We start from the raw sequence: 17,117 nt of genomic DNA, 5'->3' as shown, positions 1-17,117 counted from the left end.
TAGAAGGATCACCAAGTTCTAGTTCAGCCTTGGCAATTTGGCTAGACCCTGACTCCAAACAAAAGAACTAAAGAAAAGTTTGGGAATGCAGCTCAGAGGTAGAGTATTTGCCTAGTATGTTTGAGGCCCTGGATTCAATCCCCATACTGCAATATAAATAAATAAAAACACTTGTAAAGACAAAATGATTTATTATACTCCTGTTTAATCTTTCATTTCTGGTGGGTCACCCCAGTCCTTTAATATTTCTTCATGGGATATGACAGCTATTGAAAAGGAAAATTGCAGAATCAACGGTTAGTTAGGAAGGCTGATCAGTTTTAAGAAATCTGCCTAACTTAAAGAAATAGGGTTCATTTTTTTCTCACATTAAAAAAAAAACCACAGGAGAGACATAAATATTACATATATTGTAACTGAGAATTTCCATTAACCTTACCCCAAATGAATATTAGCTATATACCCTTATTTTTTATTCTCCCACATTAACTTCTTCCAAAATGGCTATTATTGAGAAGGCACAAGAATTGACCCATAAATAGATTTTGAGTGTGTTTGCTGTATGATTTGCATTTAAAAATGTCTTTAAAAATATATAAATGGCCATGTAAGGATTCAGTGCTTGGTTTCTTCTAAATACCATTGTGATTTCATCTTTTACCTGTCAGATATTTAGAAATGCATCGTAAAATTTCCAACTCATAGATTTCAAAAATTTCTTGGTTATTACTTATGCATGATTGATTGATTATGGCAAAGGAGATAGAACCCACGAATTCCAGCATGCTAGGCAAACTCCTTACCAGTGATCTACACCCCCTAGCCTTTGTGTTTTTTTAACTTGTATCTCATGAATAGCTTAGAAATGTTATTTTCTTGGTGAAATAAATCTTTTATGAACATACAATGACCTCTTTGCATCAATTAATGATTTTTTTATTTTGTCTTATATTAATCTATCTATGTCAGGTTTCTTGCAGGTTATTTGTATTAGATAGAATTTTCCGTTTTTTTAACATTTCTGTGCCCTTAATTAGGCATTTTTTTAAAATAAATGGCTTACACTTAAACTCTTTTTTGAAGCTTTTAAAATTTTTAATATACTTTATAATGCAAAACTTTTCAGATAAAGATAATTTAAAGGCATATAGCAAATATACCAGAATGTTATAACATTCAATATATGAAGAACTCTTCTAAATCACTTAAAAAGATGAAGACATCAACAGAAAAATGGCAGAAAACAACAAACAGGAAATGGAAAGAAACTATCACTTATTAATATAAAAACTTATTTTCCAACCTCACTGCTAATCAGAGAGAGACAATTTACCATCATAAAATAGGATTTGTTATAGAACAAATCTGAAAAGATTGTTCAAAGTGAGAGTGTGTAATGTCAATAATGCTTTGACAAGAAAGACACTCATTCACTGCTGATGGCGGTGTGAATTGAAAAAGAAATTACAGAATGCAGTTTGGCATTTTCATGCTTTTCTGTAATGCCTGAATACAGTGATCCTTTTATTATTTTATTATAAAAATACTTTATTTAAAAAATACATTTTGACAATAATTTTTTTTCTAATTTTGATAATTTTATCTTAAATTAGTCCAGTTGTATGTATTATTATTACAAATATATTTTGACTCATTTCTGCTTTTAATTTTACTCTTGTATCTTTTTTCCCCTTTTTCTTCTTTGAATTAAATAAAGTACCCTTGCTCTCTTTCATTTTTCCCTGAAGAGTATGGAAGGTATAAATTTTATTTCTAGTTGTCTAGGGCTTTCTTCCTGACAGTATAAGGCTCTCGGAACATGTATTTCTGTTTTTCTAGGGCTTACCTGATAATTTACCCTCCTAACAGTATAAGGATCTTGGGTACCTAATTTCTGTTTTCCTGTTCCAAATTTTAAACTGATGTTTGGTATTTTTTATTTTTACTTAAAATCTATACATTAAGCTTTCTGATTGTCCAGCTAATGCTTCTGTAGTTTTGCATACTTATTTACCCTTCTCTTTGTTCAGCATTCCTTCTTATATGTCATGTCTTTCTTATGAAATTATTTATTCTTTCCTAAAGACTATCTTTCAGAAGTTCCTGAAATCAGGGTCCTATGATGTAAACTGCTTCTGTTTTTGTCTGTCTGAACATATTCTTATTTTGCCCTTCTTTGTATCAGTTTTGTTAGATTTATCATTTTCTCAGCATTTTGAAGACAGTGTAAAGGCAAATGACCAGAGAATATTGCCCCAGACTTGCTGGAGCAGCGTTTTAAAGAAAGGAATCAGGGACAAACTAAAAACAAATTCAGCAGCAGCGTGTTTTGTGTCCTCCTGGGACAGCACACAGCTACCTGGCTGGGCCAATCTCAGGCTCTCAGAGACTCCAGGACAGGCCAAGGACTAGGAAGCAGTAGGGCTATACTGTGGGGAAGCCTTGGTTCAACTGACCAGCTCTGCATTTGTGACTGTGGGCTGTCCTTGTCCCCTCGCCAGCTTGTTGGGGGCCAAGTCAGTATGATGTCACAGGGTAGGAACACGATTTGTGGCATCAGTGTTCATGGTTTGGTGGGGAAGAACTGGTACTTTGCCTGGCATGATTAGGGCCCTAGGGTCCAAGTTTTGTGACTGCCTTAAACCCACAGCCACAGCAGGATCAGGATTCAGTGAAGCTTTTCAAGAGGTCACCTTTGCTTCTGGGACAGTAGCTTGCAACAGTACTACTCAAGTCTGCTCTTTCTAAGTAATCTGTCTTTTCTCTAGCTACTGTTAAGATCTCATCTTTGTAGTGTTTTGCTGTTTGTCTAGATACAGATTTCTTTATTTATAATTGCTTAGGGTTCCTAAAGCTGAAATAGTTTTGGAAAATTGGGGGCTAGGCCTCTAGGAGTATTGCTTTTCCTTTATTCTTTTATGGTTCTATATGCCTCTTTAATATTTGTCATCATTATTTTTCTTTTGTGCATTATGGATTATTTAAACCCATTTTACATTTGACTAATTTTTCTCTGAAACTGCCTAATTTGGTGTTTAACCCATTATTTAAAATTTTAATTTCAGTTACTTTTAAATTTCTAATTCTTTTTCTTTCATTTTAATAACTGCCTGGTTATTTTATCTTTTTAAACATAACTATAGAATAACCAGCTGCAGATTATGGACTATTTTGTGGCCTTTACAGGTTTAATTAAGTAATTTGTTGCTTCCTTGACTCTTAATTAGTAATATGTTTTATAATTTTTCATCGTGGCTTTTTGTTCCTTGGAAATATTTCCTCAAGAAGTCTCCCAGGCCTAAGTATAAAGTGTATTTTTTCCAGAAAGTTTGCATGTGTTTTTGTCTGGGAAGGGAGAGGGAGCCCATTCATTTCTCTTGGGTTTTATTTTACGGTGCCCTTTGGATTTGCTTCTGATAAATTTAGGCTGTTTCTTGAAGGGTTAGGCAAAGCCCCAGGTGAAAAAAAGACTTTCCCAATGTGAGCTGACTTTACAGGATATCTACTTGAGTTTATTTTGTACTTCCAGGACTCTCCCTTACTTGTTCATCCGCTCAGCCAAGGATTCAAAAAGATTTTTATAATAATTTTTCTAGCAATTTCAGAACATCTATAGTGAGATTGTTTCTTTAGACATTTGAACTGCTATCTTACCTGAAATAAAATTCCTACTGACTTTGTTAAGCTCAGGTTTATTTAGCAAATCCATAGTTTCGCTGGTTAAGTAGAGAATCTAGTTTGTATCTCCCCTCAGTTTTATGTTGTGGAACATAAGGCCTACATAAGTGATTTGACCAAGGTCAAACAGCTACGTCCTGGCTGAGCTAAGGCCAGCACTAATATTCTCTCATCTAAGGTCAGCCCCTTTTCCAGTGTAACATATTCTGTTTTAAATATGAGGCCTGTGCTTATTTTCATGGTTTCCCAGTTTAGAATGATTCTAGAATGGTTGAAGTCTGGTTTACGTGGGTATTGGAATCTTTGTCTCCTGGCAAGCAGCAGGAACATACCTAGAACTTGTTAGACTTATGAATCTCAGCCACCACTCCCCCAGATCTGCATTAGTATCTGCATTTAACAAGATGCCCAGAGGACTACAAGTATGAGAAGCACTGTTCTATATAACAGCAAGTGTGCATTCACCCTGGGTTTGTTTTGTTTTGGTTTACTTGTTTGTCCTTCAACCATAGTTCCTTCTTTATTTTCATGGTGTAGATAAGGCTTGTGAAACATCCTGTCTTGGGTTATGACCCTTGCGAAAATTGAAAGACTTTGAGAGCATAGATAAATGTTGTTTAGCTTTCTCTCAAGATTGCTGAATATTGGGATTAGAAAGAAACAACTGGTTTTTTGGTGGTGTCAATGAAAGTCATTATAAGAACTGTCTTGGCATCCACACAAGTCAGAGGGGAATATCATTTTCCTAGAGTCTGACTGGATGATAGGGCTTAAACTTACTACTGAAGGAGGTCTAAAAAGGATAGGTGAAACAGTGAATTTGGATGTTGGAGGATAGTACCTCTGAGATGAAGTACTTCTCTAGGGAAGGAGTGGCTAGTAATTTCCATGAAAAAAAAACTACTTAATCACTCAGAGGTTCCTATACAAATATGTAGAATATGACTAATAAAATGAGGAGGATTAGTATGTGTGTTAGATATTGCTGAAACTTGGTAGGACCAGACTCAAGTACTAAAAAACTATGTATTTACGTAAAAGGAAAGACCTTTTAGCAGGAGAGACAGTGATCTCTGAGTGAAAGGAAGATATGATACATCTTTACAGGAATTCATGACCAGAAGGAAAAAGCCCAGAGAACACATTGGAAAGAGGAACAAAGATAACATAATTGTATTCATTTGTTATAGGTCAAGTTAGTGGGTGGAAAGAAATGGCAGATGGGTACCTGTGTAGATCAGAAAACAGGAAGTGGCCATCCTGATACCTGCTGAAGGCTTAGATCTAATTACAGTTCTTTAACTTCCTTGTTGAAGTTTTAATTAATCCTAATGCAGAGAGCTTGGGAACTTTATTTAATTCTGAACATTAAACAATTAATTAACCAGATAGCAATGAAGAAGCTGCTAGAAAAAGCAGTCATATCATGTTACTTATTACTGAAACTATAGATTTAAGAAAACAGATATTGAAAGTTTCAAGAAACAAAATGATAGGTCTTAGTTGACAGTTCTGGAATCTTCAAAATTATAATTTTGAACTTCCTATTGAAATGATCTTTCCTGCAGAGTTATAGATGAGGCAAGAAGATAGAGTGATTATACAGTTAGTGTTCCTCCAACTGTACAATATTTTCTAAATATGAATCAAGAAGGTTAAATACTAATGCTTTCAAAAGGTTAAATCCCACATGAGTAGAGGCTTTAAAAAATGCTATAGATTAAAAAAACAAAAGCAAAGCAAATGTTCTAAAGTTGTATTTGAAATGAGGAAGTACTGGCTTTGGCCTAGGGCCCAGTCTGGTCGAAACATTGATTTATGACAGAGAAAGGGGTTCTTATTCTGTACTCTGTGCCTGACACTGATCATCTGACTAAAGACACAGGATCAACTTTTCGAAGATGCAGAGGATACCCATGTGCTCATGGCTCCTGGGGTAACATCCTAGGAGAGTTTGAGAGTAGAAGCAGATCTGTTTCATTGATCTAGGAACTTTGAATGCAAAGAACATGCACATAAATAGGTTTAGTGCTAATTGGAGATAAGACAGATGGTTTAGAAACCACTAGAAGAGGAAGTTGTCACCAATCTCCAGCATGAATTCATTACAAAGTCAAGTCATATTATCTATTCTCTCTTAATAGAGTTCTGACTTATAGGCCCAGAAAATACAGTAGATTTAGATCATCTGAATTTCGGCAAAAGATAAGGTTTGTTTTTGTGATATCTTAGTAGCAGAATTAAAGTGGAAATCAAGACTGGTATAGTTAGTTGAAATAATATTGTCTGAATGACTATCTTAGGGTTCAGAAATTGATACACCAGGGCTGGGATTGTGGCTTAGTGGCAGAGCGCTCGCCATGCACATGTGAGGCACTGGGTTCAATCTTCAGCACCACATAATAATAAATAAATAAAAATAAAGGTATTGTGTCCATCTACAATTAAAAAAATATTTAACAACAACACAAAAGAAAATAATACACTAACGTAAGGCACTTTGGCATGTTGAATACTTTAAACTAGAGCTTGGAAAGCCTTACCAGTGGCCTCAGAACCAAAGTCTAGTCTCTAGCCTTCTCTCTTCTGGCCTCTTTCTCCCTTCAAATAAGTCATAGAAACCAGAATTCCTCTTCCTCAAAGTGGGTCATAGAAACTAGAACACTTCACCCCCAAAGGAAGTCATAAAACCAAGGAAGGTCAATCACCTTTCTTCCTTCTTTTCTGAGGACCTTCATTTCAGAGGGGTCCTTCCCATACCCTAGAAGAAGGAATACTGCCCAATGGGGCCGCTAAGAATCTGGACAGACAGGCCTTGCTGAGTTACCCCTCAGTCTGTGACCCTTTTGTCCAGTCATTGTCTTCACAGATGTCCATTGTCCATCAAACCTAAGCACAATAATAGGCAGTTTCCCCGTGTCTTAGAGTTTTTATTACTGAAAGTTTCCATATCATGTTAAACTGGTTAACTACATTGGTCTTGCTTTCCTCTATTAACTTGTCTATTGTTATCCAAGTGTCAGCTCACCCACTTATGGTGGGTGGGGAGAGGTGTCACAGCTCCTGCCCCTACAGTGCTCTTCAGATATTGCTGTCAAGTAGATTATTGGGGGCATCTCCTGTGGGGAGAGTGCAGGTCACAGGACTGCAATCTTGCCCTTTCTACCAGTTTTCTTAATTTTTTATTTATTTCAGAAACTATTTAAAAATTCCAGTTTGGTTAAACCAACTCCCTTGTTAAGCTCACTATTGTCAGTTAAATGCAAGGATATGAGGTATTCAGAGTATAGATGGCAAACACATGATGCCCCTAGGCTCTCCAGGCCCATGTGGACGTCACAGTACTTTCTCCCATTGAGCTCACATCACAACTTCTCACAGTGAAGCTTCTCTTACATCTATAATTTGGAGACAGGATTGACTTATAAAACTGTCAGTACTGTTCATCAACAGAATGTCGAATAATTCTCAAGTGGCTGTGGATGCAGAGCTATCCCTAAGGGCTGGAGTGGAACTATTTTATGTTCTTGGCTAAGTGTTAAACATGTAAGTATGCTTTAAAATTCAGGTGACATTGCCGGGCACAGCAGCACATGACCTGTAATCCCAGTGACTAGAGAGACTGAGGGAGGAGGATCACAGGTTTGAGGCCAGCCTCAGCAACTTAGTGAAACCTGTCTCAAAATAAAACATAAAAAGGGCTGGGGCTAGGGCTGGGTTTGTAGCTCAGTGGTGGAACGCTTGCCTCACATGTGTGAGGTGCTGGGTTTGATCCTCAGCACCACATAAAGATAGATAAATAAAATAAAGATATTGTGTTCATCTACAACTAAAAAATATTAAAAAAAAAAGGGGGGGGCTGGGGCTAGTCGGGTGTGGTGGCACACTCCTGTAATCCTGCGACTCTGGAGGCTGAGACAAGAGTATCGTGAGTTCAAAGCCAACCTCAGCAATTTCACGAGGCCCTAAGCAACTCAGAGACCCTGGCTTTAAATAAAATGCAAAATAGGGTTGGGGATGTGGCTCAGTGGTCGAGTGTCCTTGAGTTCATTCCCTGGTACCAAAAAGGAAAAAAAAAAAAAAAACAGAATAAAGAATATATAAAACCATTATAAAGATGGGGAGAGGCTGGGGCAGTAGCTCAATAGTAGAGCATTCCTGGGTTCAACTCACAGTATAAAAAAACAACAACAAAAATTCAGGTGACACAAGGATATGACAACATTTTTTTAATAAAGTTGACTTGCTCAATAAGGAAATGTGTCTAAAGAGAATGACCTCATACTCTATAAAAGTGGGTTAAACTAGGAACATGCAGTGTCACAGTCTCCTAAAGAAATAACTTACAGTCTGATATAATACTAATGATTTAGATCATACAACTACAAAACAGTGGGGGTTTTTTATTTTTATTTTTTAGTTGTAGTTGGACACAATTCCTTTCTTTCTTTCTTTCCTTCCTTCCTTCCTTCCTTCCTTCCTTCCTTCCTTCCTTCCTTCCTTCCTTTCTTTCTTTCCTTCCTTCCTTCCTTCCTTCCTTCTGAAAGAAAAAAATTTTAATCCTTTCTGAGGATTAAAACCAGCATCTCGACCGTGCCAGGCAAGCGCTCTACTGCTGAGCCACAATCCCAGCCCCATTTTAATTTTGTTTAAAGTATGGGAATTTTTTTTAACAAAATTAGAATAGAGCTTGAAAGTTACTGTAAAATCCATGAAACTTAATTGTAATAATTTTTTTAAGTAGAAAAATTTTAAAGAAGATTTAACTATATACTCTAGTAAATAGGGGAAAAGTTCCTTATTAAGTTTGAACAATATGATTTAATTATATACCTGCTCCAGGTGTTTTACATTTAATGCAAAATATGCATATAGATAAATTGAGGTGGGTATATTAATGTATTTGCTAAAATGATGACTTCAGTTCTGAAATAAAATTTAATATAAACTTTTTTAGGGATTGAACTCAGGGGTGCTTTACCACTGAGCTACCCCAGCCTCTTTTTAAATTTTTTTTTTTTTTTTTTTTTTTTGAGACAGGGTTTTACAAAGTTGCTGAGGCTGTCCTGGACCTGTGATCTTCCTGCCTCAGCCTCCTGAGTTGTTGGAATTATAGGCATGCACCACCATGCCTGGCTGATATGAACATGTTTAGTAACTATGTGGAAGCACTGGTTGTCTCTGAAGGTGGCTTGTGCTTCATAGTTATAAAATGATGTCATTGTCTTATTTATTTATTTTTCCCTCTCTATAAGAGGAGGAACTAGGGAGATCAGAAGAGAGAATAAAGAAGTGCACAGCTCCAGCCTAAGCAGAGGGTTTCCAGACATTGAAACATAAGGTAGAAACAAGGGACAAAGTAATTAAAATCTCCCTGGTCTAAAACCTTCCTGGAAATCATCGGATACATCAAAGGGCTGTTTCTAACTGTTGGGGGTTGATCACTCAGAAAATACTTTCAGTCCTAACTTTGTCCATATTAGAGAGGTTTGTTGTTGTTGTTGTTGTTTAGCCAGCTGGGACTGTTCCCTGCAGAACCAAATTATCTCTGCCAGAAACATCGCCTGGTCCGAGTTCTAAGGGGTTTATAAGGGGAAAAAAAACACATCCTCCAAATTGTAGGTGCAGGCCAGCAAGCAAGATACAAGGGCTGAGAAAGCAGTTAGCAGAGCGAAAGCAGACAATCACAGCCTGGGTTCAAGCACATTTGTGGGCACATGAAGTACAGAAGAACAATTTTTAATATCTTAGAGATAGCTTAACATTATTTATTCTATATCACTTATCATATAATCCTATTATCCTACTTACTAATATCTCATAATCTATAATCTGTGATCTATATTGATTAGGCTCAGACCATAACATAGCCATCCTAAATCTTGTGATTATGTTGGAATTCAGATTAAGTATTGAGCATTTCATATTGTGCTCTGGTAGTTTAGCCTCCTCCTCTCTCCCTCCACCCTCCCTCTCTGACACACACACACCTATGACATATTTATATGCCTAAGACATACTCATATATACATACTTACTGGGAATCAAACCAAGTTTATGACTGATTTTTGTTCATGGATTTAAAAATGGAATGACAGGTCAATAAAAGTTACCTAGTAGGATAATAAAACTGGTTTCTACTGTCATTAATTTTATAAGTCACTCTTGTTTTGATTTAGAATTTATTTTTGTTGGAGGGTAGGGGTGGTACCAGGGATTGAACTCAGGGGCACAAGGCCATTGAGCCACATCCCCAGCCCTGTTTTGTATTTTATTTAGAGACAGGGTCTGAGTTGTTTAGCAACTCACTTTTGCAGAGGCTGGCTTTGAATCTGGATCCTCCTGTCTCAGCCTCCCCAGGAGCAGGAATTACAAGTGTGCACTACCACATCTGGTCATTCAGATTATTTTTTTAAAATGAGCAATATTTTCTTGGGTCATGAATATAATTTCCTGCTTGTAAGGATATTAATTATGGTCTCTGGACCTTGTCTTCTCTGCGTTGTCTCTAGTCCCTCAAGCTGCGTTCTTCCTGCTTGCTTTGATCTTGTTCTTTCACATTAGGGACTGGTGATCCTGGGATCGCCGTTTGTATTTAGGTGCTGTCTTGGAACTTGATACCTACCATTTCTGGACTTTTGGGAAGTCCCGGGACCTGCTTGGTTTTCTCCTGAGTGGTGATTTTTCTGAGGTATCAAATTTTAGTCTGATTTCAGAAGGAAGCAAAAGAAGCATGTATGCCTAATCCGCTGCATTTAATCTGAATATCTTTAGCTAACACACCACAACTCCACACTTCTCATGACCACTTTTGCCCGTAACTCTAGATGCTGTTATGTTTCCTGGTCCTTACCAAAACAAATAATGCTTATTTTTACTTCTTTGCCATAGATTTTTTCTGTGGCCGTGCAACTCAATTTTTTTTTAATCTTCCTATCTTATTTTTAGAAGTTTAAAGCATTTAAAATTTAAAGAATTATAATTCAACCTCATTCCTTTCAGTTTACTTACATATTAAATACCATTGTGTACAAAGCATTAGATTGGTTATGACAGGTGCTACCAGGACCTGTGTCCTAGAGGCACGTGGTACTGTCGGAGTAATAAGAAGAACTCAAATCACTATGAGATATGATGTTGGTGTTATGGGCCAGCTATGTGGACAATGACCAAACAGACTCCATTTTACCCTGAGACATTTCATGTAAGAAATGTTTCTCCCTCTGTACCTATTAACAGTTGCTTAGCATAGCATGTTTGGCAACACAAAACAGCAATTCTTTTTTTTTTTTCAATAAATGACAGTGGAATGCATTATAATTCTTGTTACGCACATAGAGCACAATTTTTCATATCTCTGGTTGTATATAAAGTTCGTTCACACTGATTTATGTCTTCATACTTGGGATAATGATGTCTATCACATTCCACCATCCTTGCTATTCCTCTGCCCCCTCCCTTCTTTTCCCATCCCTCTCCTCTATCTAGAGTTTGTCTATTCCTCCCATGCTACCCCTCCCTACTCCACTATGAATCAGTCACCTTATATCAAAGAAAACATTCAGCATTTGTTTTGGGGGGATTGGCTTAAATTTACTTAGCATTATCTTCTCCAGCGCCATCCATTTACCTGCAAATGCCATGATTTTATTCTCTTTTATTGCTGAGTAATATTCCATTGTGTATATATGCCACATTTTTTTATCCATTCATCTACTGAAGGACATCTAGGTTGGTTCCACAGTTTAGCTATTGTGAATGTGCTGCTGTAAACATTGATGTGGCTGTGTCCCTGTAGTATGCTGTTTTTAAGTCCTTTGGGTATAGACTGATGAGAGGGATAGCTGGGTCAAATGGTGGTTCCATTCCCAGTTTTCTAAGGAATCTCCATACTTCTTTACATATTGGCTGCACCAATTTGCAGTCCCACCAGCAGTGTATGAGTGCACCTTTTTCCCCACATACTCGCCAACACTTATTGTTGTTTGTCTTCATAATAGCTGCCATTCTGACTGGAGTGAGATGATATCTTAGAGTAGTTTTGATTTGCACAAAATGGCAGTTTTTATACAGTGTAAAATTGTTCTCTTTTGGGTTTCCATTTTTCTTGGGCAATGTACTCTAACAGCATAAAATGTCAGTGTTTGTCTAGATGTTAGTAACCATTCTTTAACTTTTACTCAGCTAGGGTCATTTTGCCCCACTTCCCTGTCTGCTTATGATTTTAGATCTCATTATATTTGTTTATGGTTTTGAATCATAGCAATAGCCATTTATGATTAATGTACTGACATGCTTTACTTATAATATAAAAGGTATATTCTAATCCCTAGAGGGGGTTGAAGAGTGTAGACTTGCAGCCTGCCCCTTGGACCCCCAGCTGGTGAATCTGGACCCCCTAGGTAGTGAATAAAGAAGGTTCCGTCTCCTGCTTTAAGATTGACTCAGTGAGCTGGGATTGTGGCTTAGTGGTAGAGTACTCGCCTAGCAAGTGTGAGGCCCTGAGTTCGATCCTTAGCACCACATAAAAATAAAACAAAGATATTGTGTCCAACTACAGCTAAAAAATAAATTAAAAAGTTGCCTACCCTCCTTTTCAGTGAATGTGTATGTATAATCTGCACAATAAATATTCATGTTAAAAAAAAAAAGATTGACTCAGTGATTTATTGCGATCTCGCTGTAACATTGGTAGGGAAGAAGTGGGGAAGCCTGGCATGTTCCTTCAGTGGAAACTAAAAATTCCATAGGTCTGAGAGAACCAAGCTTCTTCAGGTCAGAAAAGTTTAATTTCATGAAAACTTGAGATTTCTATAAGTGAATCCCTCATTTGCTTGATGAGTGATTTTATTTTTGACACAGTGGTCATTTGACCCACGAGGCAGGCTGGTCTGTGTGTTTCTCCCTGCCATTGTGTAGCTAGGGAAGAGTGCTTGGCATGCAAGAAATGCTCCATAAGTGCTTTTAAATTAAGGAATGAGAAGAAGCACTTGAAGGAAGACATGTTACATTTACTGCTTGCTCATACTTTCTAAAAACTAAATATAAAAGAATTCTCTTTCCTCTCCCAAATTTAGGTTTTCCTTGTTGCTACTTAACTTGGAGGAATACTACTTTGAACAGCACACAGCTAATCATGTTCAGCACAATGGTAGCCAGGAAGAAAGGTAGGAGAGCTCTTAGAGGTTTGTACACTAACATACCTTTCCCATGCCTGTTTTTTTAAAAGTAAATGTAGGATCACATAGGATTTTTCTCTCTTCTTGTTAGATAGAAGTTAACAAGGAAAGTAGATTTATAAGTTGCTGTCATAATTTTAAATGTTTTTCATTTAAAACATTCAAACATTCATTTAAAGGTGAATCCTTCTAATTTCTCCGAAGATGATGGACAGGATTCTGAATCTACCCATTATTTTTTTTCCTTAGAGTTAATGTAGTGCTCTTGATATTGTGGTTACAGTGCTATAAAGCAATGTTCATCAACAGTGAAACTGGTATAAAATCAACTCTTTCAAATTGAATAGGTAATTATGTAGTTTGAACTAGAAGCAAAAATCTGATTTCTCCATATTTTAGTAACTACTGGTTATGACTTTTAAAAGATTCTGCTTATTCGATCTTACCTTTTGAAAGCTTTCTATAAAAGAGTATAATGAAGTTTTTTGTTTATTTTCCTTGTACAAGTTGTACTTCAGTATCACTAAATTGCCAGTAAGTTCTTTGCTAACAAATTCTAGCTAATAAATATAGGAGGAATGATAACATTTCAATCCGTATGAAATATGGATCACACTAGGGGGTCAGCAAACTATAGCCTATTGGCAAAATCTGACCCACATCTTTAAGTAAAATTTTACTGGGACACAGGCCCACCCGTTTGTTTGTATTTGAACGTATCTGACCTCCTCTGCAACGCTAGAGGTGAATAGTTGTGATGGAGACTTTCTAGCTTCCAAAGCTAGAGATACTTACTATCTGGCTCTTCACAAAAGTTTGCCAACCTCTGATCTAGACATTAATCTTCAGTAGCTGCTGAAACCATTAGGTAAGACATTTTGGAGAAGTCTTATAATAAATATTATCACTTGAGGCTCCCAGTGCCTACTAAAGCAAAGGCAATACCTGTGCCCCTCCTCTGAAGTCTTGTCGTCAGAAGATCAAATCAGAGTCTGATCAAGTCTTTTAATCTTACCAATAATTTAAAGGGAGTATGTGGGTATAGGAAAATGACAGAGATGTATTCAGCAAAATTCGTAGTGTGAGAAAATTAGCTTAGATTAAGAGATGGTAATGGACATATCAGCTAAATGTAATATGGACTTATTTGGATTTTTATTTGAGCAAACTAACTGTGAAGACATTTATATAATTGAAAAAACTGTTTTCTATTATAAAATACAAAAATATGAACACTGACTATATACTTGATGAAATGAAAGAATTGTTATTAGTGCTTGGGAATGGGACCCTGGGCTTTGCATACCTGTGTAGCATGTACTCCACCATGAGCTGTGCTCTCAGTCCTAATTTTTATTAAGAGTGTTTCTCATGTGATTCCTACTAAAGTATTTGTGGATGAAGTGATGATGTCTAGAATTTTCTCAGTAGTCTGTGTGTTTAGTCAGCTTTCCACTCATTTAACAAACACTTGAGATATCGGCTTAGAAAGAGACAAGATTGTTCACAGTTTTGAAGGTTTCAGTCCATGACCATCTTGCCCTATTGTTTTCAAGCCTGTGATGGCACATGAGGGCAGGAACATGCAAACCTGTTCATCTCATGACCAAGAAGCCAAAGTAAGAAAGGGAAAGGAGCTGGGGTGTCATTATCCCCGTCAAGGATGTGTCCCAGTGACTTGAAAACTTCCCACTAACCCTACCTCTAAGCTTCTGCCACCTCCCAGTAGTGTCTATCTGGGGGACCAAGCCTTTAGCACATGGTCTTCTGAGAACAATTATCCAAACATGACACTCCAGTCTATTCATATATGTTTAGAAATTTCAAAAGTTTTTTTTTTTAAGTTACAATTGGGCAAATTTGGTCATAAAAAGTAAATGCATGTAACAGTGTGAAAAAATGATATAAAATTTACGAATCCCTTGAAGAAGAATATTGTAAAGAACCATGACCATCCGTGTGATGGGTCTTCTCATCCATTCAATGAATTTGTATTAAGCACTGAAGAGAGAAAGCTAAATAAATACTTCCTTCCTACAGAAAAACAGGAGTGTTACTGTGGTGGTGCTATGGGGAAGAGGAATTGTCAGACTGGAAGCCTTGTTTCTCTATGTGATTGGTTTCTTTGCTTAAGAGGTCCTTATATAGAAATTTGGATATATAGTTTGTTCCCTAGTGTGGGAGGCCACCCTGCCCAAGAGCTAAGCCTCCCTTCTCAGCCTTGAGTAAAGGGGGTGTTGGTCTGGCATGGCATACCTCGAACTATTCGAGGCAAGTGGCCTTCACCCTTGCTTGGCAAAGAAGCTTGCTTCAGCTCTGGACTTGAGCATTACCCAATGGGATTGGGCAAACCCCCTTTGAAACCTCTGATCAAAACTCCTTTGTATGTCCGACCCCGCCACCCCTGCTATACAAATAAAGAGATTCCAGGTGCCTTCCAGCGTAGAAGCTGACCCTTAAGTCACAGAGCCATTCTACCCTCAATATGAAAATTACTTCTGTGTCCTGTGCTTTCTCACTGTTTTTTTTAGCTTAGTCTTGCAGCTAGCTCTTTTGAACCCAGTTCGTCTTGTAGATCCCTGTATCTACAAGGGTTTAATTTTTCCTGGACTCCTACAGATGCCAAAATCTTTGGATGTCCTCCCACATGCTTTAAATCATCTCTAGGTTACTTATAATAACCTAAGAACAATGCTGACACATCACTTCATTTTCATGGATTCAGTGTAGCTCTAAGTGTATGGCAAATTCATGTTGATCCTTTGGTACTTTCTAGAATTATTAAAATTTTATTTTTATCCAAGATTTATTAAACATGTGGATTCAGAACCTCAGATATGGAGAGCCTACAAAAATTGCTTCCATTAAGGCAGGGAGATTTGAGAGAGCCCTGGAATGGACCAAGCAAGAGAATTGAACAAGACCAAGAAATGGCCAGAGAAAAATTCCAAATGTAATGGAAGTGATTTTAAAGAACCTGAGATTTTAAAAATTCTACTTGTAGACAAAATGTACTACTGGAAACTGATCTTAAGATGATTTCTAGGGAGGAAGATTACCTGTAGATAGGGAATAGGGGTGGAGGGAAAGGGAGGGAGAAGGGGAATAGCATGGATGGTGAAAGGAGACCCTCATAATTATAAAAAATACATGTATGAAGATGTGAATTTGGTGTCAACATACCTTATATATAATCAGAGATATAATAAATTATTGTATAATAGTGTATTAAGAATTGTAATGCAAAATAACTAAATACAACAAATCATTAAAAAAAGATGATTTATTTATATTAGTATTCCAGTGTCTCCTGATCTATATTCTGACTACATAATAAACTGTTGTCTTGGTTTGGTCATTGATAACTCATCCAATCCACAAATGAAAATAAACTTTATAGTTTTTTATTAGCTTTCAGCAAGTTGATGCTCATTAGCCAAAACTAACATCTGACTCTAAAATGCTTGAGAATGTTCTTCTACAACTTATTGAAGACACATAAATGGCTTAAGAAAAGATGAAAATGGTAAAATCCATAACTGATTTACTTGGTATTAAAGTAGTAGATGGATAGACTTTTAAAGGCATTTATTATCGTGGAACAGATTTTTTTCCTGAACTCCTCCATACCCCAAAATCACTGTTAAATGCATTTTATGTGCTCAATTTAAACTCTATATTCTTTGTATGATTTTAAATTAAAAATATCTTTATCTAATCAATTTTAGACATTTAATATTGCCTTCTGAATTGTTCTTTTGATTATAGAGAATTTATTGATGATATGATAGAGTCAATATATATTAACCTTTCTGGTCTTTAGTTTCTCTTATAGAATAGCTGTGAGGACAAAATAAGGCAATAAAAATAGAAGGTATGGTACAGTGCTCAACAGATGAAACCATAATTTTAAAATGTGCAGATTTCTGTAACATCTAAGGAGGTGGAGAAAAGGGAAATTATTTTATTTTTTCCAGCTTGTCGTATCTTCTCTAATTGTGTTGTTGAGCTTTTCTTAGCTGATGACTTAGAAACCTATTTTCTAGTTAAAAATGTACCATGTGACTATTATTATATTCATTAAGTAATCTCTTCTAATTCCCAGGAAAATCAGAGGCTCCTTAAAAATATGTTCAAAATCAGTGATTTTTGAACCAGATGCAATATCCCAACCTATCATTAAGGTAAACACATTCTAAGTGTGAACAAAAACATTCCTATTTTTTATATATTTTACCTTTGCTTATTTTTATAATATTT

The 17,117-nt window shown here is 36.5% G+C and overlaps 1 protein-coding gene across 2 annotated transcripts in view; it reads left to right on the top strand.

Annotated features, from left to right (window-relative positions):
• Nsmaf (neutral sphingomyelinase activation associated factor) overlaps window positions 1–17,117 on the top strand; it is a 53,261-nt gene that overhangs the window by 4,566 nt on the left and 31,578 nt on the right. For both annotated transcript variants that reach the window (XM_026390798.2, XM_026390797.2), the window contains exons 2-3: window positions 12,756–12,845; window positions 16,963–17,041. In XM_026390798.2, coding sequence (XP_026246583.1) covers window positions 12,756–12,845; window positions 16,963–17,041 — 169 coding nt within the window. The remainder of the gene's footprint in view (window positions 1–12,755; window positions 12,846–16,962; window positions 17,042–17,117) is intronic.

Source organism: Urocitellus parryii, chromosome 7, assembly GCF_045843805.1.
Source record: "Urocitellus parryii isolate mUroPar1 chromosome 7, mUroPar1.hap1, whole genome shotgun sequence".
NCBI lineage: Eukaryota > Metazoa > Chordata > Mammalia > Rodentia > Sciuridae > Urocitellus > Urocitellus parryii.
This window is presented reverse-complemented; position numbering and strand designations above follow the sequence as displayed.